The sequence below is a fragment of the Magallana gigas genome, chromosome 1 (assembly GCF_963853765.1).
Source record: "Magallana gigas chromosome 1, xbMagGiga1.1, whole genome shotgun sequence".
In the NCBI taxonomy this organism is placed as follows: Eukaryota; Metazoa; Mollusca; class Bivalvia; order Ostreida; family Ostreidae; genus Magallana; species Magallana gigas.
This window is the reverse complement of record NC_088853.1, coordinates 65237199-65246706: the sequence shown is the minus strand read 5'-3', so window position 1 is coordinate 65246706 and position 9508 is coordinate 65237199. Positions and strand designations below refer to the sequence as shown.

The 9508-nt window shown below is 33.9% G+C and overlaps 1 protein-coding gene and 1 long non-coding RNA gene across 4 annotated transcripts; one reads left to right on the top strand and one right to left on the bottom strand.

The window, feature by feature from the left end:
* Window positions 1-1069: 1069 nt before the first annotated feature.
* Window positions 1070-8909, top strand: LOC117689670 (uncharacterized). Of its 3 annotated transcripts, XM_066084853.1 has the most exons (13): window positions 1070-1471; window positions 2272-2352; window positions 2974-3086; window positions 3329-3509; window positions 3810-3900; window positions 4450-4544; window positions 4658-4760; window positions 4955-5170; window positions 5687-5933; window positions 6562-6639; window positions 6821-7128; window positions 7559-7723; window positions 8398-8909. In XM_066084853.1, exons 2-13 carry the CDS (start codon window positions 2290-2292, stop codon window positions 8421-8423), a joined length of 1686 nt encoding a protein of 561 aa, XP_065940925.1. In that variant the 5' UTR covers window positions 1070-1471; window positions 2272-2289; the 3' UTR covers window positions 8424-8909. The 3 variants fall into 3 exon arrangements, with proteins under 3 accessions (XP_065940925.1, XP_065940892.1, XP_065940948.1); XM_066084820.1 differs by having other exon boundaries at window positions 1070-2352; XM_066084876.1 differs by lacking the exon at window positions 6562-6639 and having other exon boundaries at window positions 1070-2352.
* On the bottom strand, window positions 7735-8492 carry LOC117689671 (uncharacterized). Its single transcript, XR_010714088.1, has 2 exons — window positions 8357-8492; window positions 7735-8254 (listed from the first exon to the last, which is right to left on the bottom strand). It is a non-coding gene; the product is annotated as an uncharacterized lncRNA (long non-coding RNA).
* Window positions 8910-9508: the final 599 nt, after the last annotated feature.

Here is a 9508-nt window from a genome sequence, read left to right as displayed (position 1 = left end):
TACAGTTTTCGATATAGGAAACTGTTCTTTTGCATATCAATAATAAATATATCAGAAGTGTGCAAATTGCTCTGATTTTTATTTCTGATAATCAATGAAAAAAATACCAGCTGTTGAACTTGGTCATTTTTGGCAAAAACATTGCATATTGAGTACCCCATTTCTTTGGATATGTAGTATTTGTCCATTCAGGATTGACAAATGGATTTATGAATACTGTTCACACAAAATAAAACCCGGTTTGCTGTGCTGTCACAGTGACTGCTTTTCTTTTGTTATTTTTCTGAATTAGTTAGAATTAACAACCTGCAAAGATTTTGTGATTTTTTGCGGAAAAACATTTGTAACTATACATGTATTTATACTTTTTTAAAATATCAAAATGATTTTGTGGTGCAAGTGAAAGATAAATAATAAATCAATCTATACTCTGTCCCGAGTTTTTGCATCCATCACTTTTCGCTTGATATTTTGATAATCATAAATACCTTTGAACTCAAACTACGTTCATCCACTAATATGAAAAATGTCCAGATTATCTGTTTTGAAACGCCCCCTCTACCGCTTAATTCAGGTTTCAATACACATCCCAAAAAAGAAAGTCTACGTGGATTTTGCATTGCATCAGACATTAATAAGCCCGGATGATAACGTTGGAAAATTGCGCGAGGTGTCCCGAATACTTCCGATTGGAGAAAAGATGTAAACATTTCCCAAGTCATGACGTCAGGCAATAAATCTCCGTAAGATTTTTTTTTCGTTCCTGTAAACATTTATGAGTGAAAAGGAATAATTTGTCAATTAAGATATCTAGGAAATTTTACATTTCATCGATTTCAACTATACTTCTTTCACAGTTATGTGTATTTTTATTTAAAATCAACAAAAAGTGGTGGAAGCAAAAACTCGGGACAGAGTATAGAACTGTTATAAAAAAAGATTTCTGAAAGTAAAGAACGGGGTGGGTCAGATGAATTTAATCGTATATGAACTGGTAGAGTTTAAATCATAAACTATTTTTAAATATATACTGTATAGACAATAATTTTACAAAATTAAGTAGTTGCATTAAAGCTGAAGCGCCGCGATTTAAATAGCCAGTTAGAACATTCAATACCGCTTAGAGTCCTAAAATCGGGGGTTACTCTAAAGGTTCGCTATGCGTGACTGATTTTAGGCGAGTGTGGTCGAGATGTAAACATCTCGGGGAGTACGTGTCAAAAGTAAAGAAACGGGAATTCCGAACTGAATAGCAAAAAAAATAAACAAGTACCACTCTTATCCACAAAATAACATGAATTTCGTGCAGACATAGTGTATATAAAGAGATACACTGGCCATTTCTCTTTCTTTCGAACACGGTCGCGTACGTTCACAGGTATAGACGAATTATAGAAGAAAGTACATTGAGTGGATTCCTGGCGATACAGAAGATAGCGAGTATAGTTGCAGCACCCGAATACGATACAAAGTAAGTAAGAAGTGTTTCCGACACTATTCCTAAACAATTTCCACATGTTTATTAGTTTATAAAAACTAACTCGTCATGCAGCCATTATCCGTGCTCGAACTGCTATAAAGTGAACACTGCGCAAGACCGGTATTCTGAAACCGAAAGTTCGATTAGGGGAGAAGTAATTTATAAACAGGGAAATTTCTTTGAAGTCCCAAACGCAAAAAGATAAGTTACACATAATTGTTTTATGTATTATTAGCGTGAAATCCAATGCGCAATCAATAAAATAACATCTTTTCTTATTATTTGCTTTTGAAATAATATATAAGATGTATGTTATCCCACCTCAATTTACGCGATTCACATGTAATTTGTAATGTTGCTTATAAGTTATATGATATCTGTCATGTTTTGCACAGTGCATTCATTGCCGTCTTGACTATGCATTTCATTTTAAATGAATGCTGTTACTTACAACGTGAGCTTTGATTAAGCTATGTTTACTAATTCTATATTATTTTTACGATCTCGAAGCATACTTTTTAAAACTATATACTGGCCTTGGATCAGTCCTTCACCTATACATGTATAGTCGCATGTAGGAGAAGGGGATCAGACTGATCTTATACCACATGGTTACATGTACAGTTAGTTTTTGTTTGTATTTAGGTTGTATAGGTTCACTCCAGCACGTTATTTTATGAGTAATAGTTGTGTTACAATGCACTGGTGAGAAATTGTTATTAGCCTATGCCAGTATATTTATAATGACTTTTATCTGGACATCATATACCCGATTTATAAATTTTTTGCAGGTTTCTCATCTTTTGAACATGGAAGACCAACTTGTGGAGAATATGGAGATAGATGAAGATACATGTAATTATAGCTCAGAGGTATATATTATTAAATTTAAATGAAGATGGTTAGTGCCAAAAGCCATTTAACAATGTATTTATACAGCATGTGAATAACAGAATTGAATATTTATATATTTTTTAATTATGATGCGTTTTTGCAGAGTGTGATATTTAGACCAGAGACATAAATAACATGAATGTTATTTATATCTCTGGTTAGACTACTACCGTTGCACACACTAGAAAGCTCAATTGGTAGATCACATGACCAGTAGATTCAGGGTCCCAGGTTCTAGTCCTGGTCTCGTCTGTCATGATATTTCCATCTTACTTTTATAGTATTGAAATCTTTTCGAATTTACAAATTTAATAGTACAAAAAGGCAAATTTACATGTGATTTACTTTGTGCGTGATGATGCTTCTGATATATGAATGTGTCTGTTCCTCTCTCATAGGGAATATACCCTCTTTATTCAAACAAAAATAAATCGTAATACATGTACAAATCTCATAATGCCTAATTAGGTTTTTAGTTGGCTCAATGAAATTTATCAAATTTTGATAATATAGTTAACCAATATAAGATCTTTGAAAATTAGTCTCTGAGCAACAGGCTATTAGGAGATGCTGTTATGTTATATGTATATTCCCCCTAGGAGGATGATGAAGTCAATGAATTGATAAGAGAGATATTTGGTGATGAAGAATCATTGGAAGAGGAGCATGAGGAGGAGTATGAAGATGGAAATGAAATGTGGAATGAGACACGGTATAAACTATGTATCAATATACAAAAATAGAAGATATAATAACCTGGACTTAGCATTCATATGTACTTGATATTTGTTTACATATATAATATTTAGTTTGCTACAATGTATGCTAAAATTACCATAAATGAACCCATTATAACATGATTCAGTAAGTTGTGTAATAGTACATGTTTTTTTTCTAAAAATATCATAAGTTACATGTGATTATATAAAACTGTATCAATACATGTATTTCTAGAGAAAACTATGAAGATGAATACTCTCTTCTGAGAGAGAGGAGATTTGTTGTCGGTGAGGGTGCTCTCTTGAGTCTCATCAAGAGGACAACATGCGAGCAGTGTGGGGAGTCCATAGACCCGTCAACAGTTGTTGAAGGAGAAAAGATACCAGCAGGAGTGAAGTACAAATTCCTTTGCTGTGTAAGATTACATAATACTCCTTATTGATAAAATTCTAATATTTGTTGATTACATTAACTGAATTGTCATACATTTATTTGATTTTGTTTGAATTGATACAAAATGTATCAATTAATGCACAATTAAATATAGTTGTGGTATACAAAAGTTTCTAAAAGTTTTTTATGACTTGATAGTCTTCGTATTTTTCATGGTTTGGAGGTTTTGATGATTAAATTTTTTACTCTATGAATAAATGTCTAATTATTTATGTTCAGACACCACATGTACATGTTTATCCTTATGTATATTAATTTTTAGAATGGCCATCCAGGAAAATGGATTTCCACACCATTTTATGGAGGCAGAAGCTTCATTAGTATTTTACTCCAACTCATGGTGCTTCTTACAGGTAGGGAGCTAATTAATATTAATATGTATATGTTCTTGATTGTGCTTTAAATTTTGACATTGATTTCATATGAGATTTGTGTTAGAAAACTTATTATGAAATAGGATCTAATAACCATTTTTTACCATTACAATTTCTAATTGCCTAATGGGTGTGTTTATTACCATATTTGCAGATGCATAAATCAGACAGGCCATTATATACAGTTGTGAACTCATGATAACTTCAAATCTATTCAGAAACTTTGTCAATATTTATTAAAAGCTTTGAAGCTGAGAGAGAATATGGTTAATTCCTTATGATATCTGTCATGTTTATTTACATATATATTATAAATCAATGATATTGTACACTGTTAGCCCATATGATATATATACCATGTTGAATCCTCTGCCATTCTACTGTTAATATGCATGTACCTATGAGTCACATGGCTTCTTTTGTCAATAAGGAATAAAGAATATGCACAGTGTCTGTCAGGGTATCCTTGATTACGTTATGGATAATAATACCGGTTTTTTTTTACAGTTCTTTGTGAATATTTTTTAGGTGCTTCTTGGGAAAAATTTGCCTTAGGTGCAAAATTTATAAACCTTGTTGTTGGATCTTCCCGCCAATTTTACAAGATGCAACTTCAGTATAGGGTAAATATTATCTACCGATATAATAAATTTAGTATTGATCTTGAAGTTAATAGAATAAAATGATACATCTAAACAGAAAAACAAAGAAATCCTTTTTTACATGCTTTTTACAGACTGCAATAGAGGAGAAGTTCCATAAGCACATTTCAGAGGTGTACAAGAAGTTGGGAGGTTTACCACTTAGTGTGGCTGTAGATGTACGATTTGACTCACCTGGTAAATATTTAAAATTATAAATTACTAACATTTACAACAACTTAGGATGAAGTGCCAAACTAATATCTGCCTGTTGTACATTTTTACTTTTTTTAGAAACTGTGTTTAATAATTTTTGATCAGGTATTTCCCAATAAATTCCAAATGATAGAATTTTAAATCCCAAACAGATGTTTCCATTATTATGCTTTCAGGATTTTGTGCAAGTAGATCAACTGCAGTATTTATGGATTCTAACACCAAGGACATAATACACATGGAAGTAGGCGATTCCAGGGAAGTTGACAGGCACAGTTCCAAGATGGAAAGGCTTCTCATTGACAGAGGACTACAACATCTATTCACTGCCTCTCCTCTTGTTATATGGGAAATCATATCTGATGCTAGCAGAAACATAATTTCTTTGATGAGTAAGTATACATCTGTGTGACAAAAGGTTGATTTTATGAACAGAATTGCAAATACATTATCTGTCTTACTCAATTATACATGCAACTACAGTTACTTTATAATGCCTAGCTGTTGCTACAGTGTCATATTGCATCATTTTCTTGAAAATTCTATTGACATATTCAGGGAAACATTAGGAACATCAGCAAATACTAGTAATGTTAAATCATAAAATAATGTACATGTATGTATGCAATCATAAAATCCAAAAAATGACTGCTACTCAACATTTAGTTTCCTTGATATTTGAATAGCGTGCATAAGTCTTTTTAATGATTTGAAATGTTTTGACATTTACTCACTATCTCTTATACACCCTATTAAACAATATGACACTATAATTTTCATTTTAGCCCCGAGGGTGATGTGAAACTGTATTGCATGATTCTAGGACCAATAATGAAATGAGATAAGAATTAACAATTGTGTATTATATTTTTAGTACTCCCTATTTCTATAAATAAAATTGATTGTAGAATCAGACCCTTACAAGCACCTGCAGCACAGCTTGGACATTTGGCATAAGGCCAAAAAGCTCACAACATCTCTTTCTGATATTGCCAAGACACCAGGATGCAGAGGACTGTTGCAATGGATACGGCCTATTGTGAATCATTTTTGGTGGTGCTGCAGTACTTGTAAAGGCAGTGTCGAGCGTCTGTTGAAGAGGTGGATGGGAATCCTGTACCATATCAACAATAAACATGTGTGGGCAGGTGGACGGTAAATATAATTTAGAATTTTTATCTACATAATTATATCATATACTGTACCGATCAGACCCAACCTAACCCCAGAGTAAACCTCAACTAAACCCCGGGTTTACTTTCGGAGTTTACTTTTGGTTTACATGGGGGTTTGCTTTTTAAATATTTGTGTCCGATCTGGGTTTACTTTTGGTCCACTCTGGGTTTACTCTGGTATTGCTTTTGGGGTCCAATTTACCCGCTTATTTGTGAAGCAGATCTGTCTTATCTCTTACTTATCTTACTGTCTGTAAGCCCCACCCCTTGGCCCTTGTATATTCTAAATACACACATAGCGTCTGCTTTCTGGGGTCTATTTCTTATCAGGGTTAACTCTCTGTGACCACTCGGGGTTTATTTTGGGTTTATTCAGGGTTAACTGTGGGTCTGCTCTTGTAAACTCACAAGTGCACCCAGAGTAAACCCCAAAAGTAAACTCAGGGTTAAGTGTGGGTTGACTTTCTTTTAGGTTCGTTCTGATTGGTTTCTTCTTCTTTCATAAGCAACAAACTATTAATTCTTATTTCTGACACCATTTTATGTAGTAAAAGATTGGACACATTGATAAAAGATATGGGTACTTAGTTATAATTTAATCACTCTAGTTGTCGACATTCTGAGGAACACGAGACCGAATGCAGCAATTGGCTCCAGAGAGACACGGTGGTTTTCAAGAATCTACGGTTAGTTCATTTCTTTTTTCAACATTCAAAATTAAAAAATTTATGTGCATATTGAATCAGTCCATTTTCATGTACCGATAAGTCTACAATACTTTGCTTCTTATTCTATGCTGTAAAGGTTTATGCATTTAATTCATTGTGTTTATATGATCTGACTGAAATGTATTAATCCTTTTTCTAGGATGTTGGTAACAAACAGAGATTGGTGTGGAAGCATGAAATTTTACACCAACTGTCGACAAACCTGGGCTGTGGAAAACTTTTTTAGCCATACACTCCTTCATTACTGTCCAAAACAGAAATCCTATGGTTATGACGCCTATCATATTAGGAACATGCTGGCTGTCATGGACCACAACAACCACCTTGGAAGGATGCCATTGGTTGGACAGGATGGAGAAGTGTATGCTAAAGGCCAGGTATCCAGGAGGACCAAACAGTGGGTTGCATATGAGGAGAAAGCACCAAAAGATTTTAAATATATTCCAGGTTAGAAACGTAAAACATTTGTGAAGCCGAAAAAAAATGATTTAATTAGAATCTGTATTTGTTTAAATGTTAAATCACTTTAATGGAAATACTTATGTAGAGCTGTCAATCAAAATACCATTTATTTATTTTAGACACACCATAATTAGTCAGATTTTCTCATAGCTTTTAAATTTTTGATTGCATGTCATTAGAAATTCTTTCACATTAGAACATTCATCTATTGTAAATCATAGGGCATGGGTCATCTCCATGTGATTTTCATAACTACAATGTTTATGTGAATTACTTATACATTGTATCTTGAGGTACATCATATGCAGAGTCATGTACATTCATTTACTTTATATATCCAAGTACACTGTATACTGTACAAATTTACATTCAATTTTTGAAATACTTATCACCAGGTACCGGTATAATTTTTCAGAACTGATGGCTGCTTGCATGAGAGCAACATATGGTGTTTCTGAAACCAAGTTCAGAAAGAGTAGAAAATCCATGTCTTTGGATTCAATTGCCAAGAATCTTTCTGGGGAAACAAATCCGGGATCACGAATCCTTTTAGCCAAGATGCAGAGCAGAAAAAAGACAGGTGAGAATAAATGAATTCATTCAATATTTATTCAGAGTCATCAGAATTAGCAGAATGGTAACCCCTGTATTGTCCGCTTGCCTCAGGAAAACGTCTTCTCACGGCAACACAAACACAGGCAGGAACTGGTATTCGCCTTCCAGCTCCCAGTCGCCCATGTTGCCACAGGACAAAGTTTCTGTAGGCCTGGTTTCTGAATGTGGACAGTTGATAACTAGGATCTTGGTTGGTCCGAAAACTCCAATTCAAAATGTTGGCAACCTCCAATACATCATGCCTCAAGCACAAATTTCTGAATTCGGGTTTTGAGGTGATGCATGGAAATTGCCTACAACAGATGTTCATGCGGGGATCATCAAAACTTCGACATACCCCACATGAACACCATTGCACATTTGAATTAGAGTTTTCATTCCTTCCACTATCCTCCATCTGCCTCATTAGAAAAGGTCTTACAAAATCTGGTTCGGCAGCTGTCATGATTTTCACTCTTTGCCGCAGTTCGTCAACAGGCATACTGTCAACAGCATTCTATAAAAAAAAAATTAAAAACTGTGATGTAAAAAAAAATATCAAAAATTTGTTTTCTGTGTATCATTTTGTGAAAAAAAATCAGTGAAATACATTTCATACCATCAACGAAACACTAAGCTCTTGGTCATTGATATTTTCAGGGCCAGCCGCCAAAGAAAGCTGTTGATTGCGGCTTACTCCTTCATTCTGGATCACATTACGACTGCTGTTTGACGCATATGGATGGTGTCGATGCTACAAAATACAACAAAATATTATTCCCTCTCTATCTAGGAGGACCTCATCGTGGTGGGAGGGTGAACATCAGCAATTGGTGGCCAACACTCCTAAAATTTACATATATACATGTACTTACTGTGCTCACAGGCCTAGTTTGGGTTGACTTGTACTGGCAGTTTGTGTTGTTACAATTACTGCACGGTCTCCGCTTGCATGCACAACTTTTGCACTTCCCTCTGTTATCACAGGGACAGCATCTCTACAAAAAAGATTTGTATATTGAATGTTTCAGGATTTTTTTATTTTGAGTGATATTTATATATCTTTCATACTGGTGTGTAATAAAACAATACTTCTGTATATGCATATATTGGGCCTTTGCCAATTATTGTAATTGTGTTTGTCTCAATGAAATATATGTATTTATATTTGTGCTTCGAGTTTTGAATTGGTAGATATTATAATCTATAATTAGAAATTTGGGATCAATCATTCATCAAATATTGCACATAAACATAACTACATGTAAAGTTTTTATGATTATTTGAAGAGATATTAGGCCTGTTATTGTCAAAAACTATAAAGATTTCAGCATCAGTAAACTCATTGTATAAAAAAGTAATTTCTCATCATACTTCTTGTCCTCTCTTTGCCTCCCCCAGTCATTATTGTAGAGACAATACACCATTTTATTGCAGTCAAAAATATGACCGTTTAGGCCCATTATTTCAGCTAGGTAAATTCTTGTTTTTGTAAGAATATTTTGAAATTAATTTCAATTCACATGCACCACAGCATATTTTAATTTTTTTATGTGGGGGGGGGGGGATGTGATAAAGAGGTGGGATTTCAGTCATATGGAAATTGTTTACGTTATGTATTTTAGTAAAATTTTCCCCAAAGAGTTCAAAGTCTCTAAAACGATTCCTTATGGGGGAGATATGATCCGCCCGTTTGTTTTGTTCATTTCCCACTTTCATTTTGAAGAAATAATTACTGCTCCCTGATCTGAATTCTACAAACGCTTGAAAT

Excerpts from the sequence above, each read along its gene's own strand:
- LOC117689670 (XM_066084820.1), top strand. The coding sequence starts at position 2,224 with ATGACTTTTATCTGGACATCATATACCCGATTTATAAATTTTTTGCAG. Across the intron at positions 5,934-6,561 it reads CATGTGTGGGCAGGTGGACG|TTGTCGACATTCTGAGGAAC; the intron begins GTAAATATAATT and ends TAATCACTCTAG. Across the intron at positions 6,640-6,820 it reads GTGGTTTTCAAGAATCTACG|GATGTTGGTAACAAACAGAG; the intron begins GTTAGTTCATTT and ends TCCTTTTTCTAG.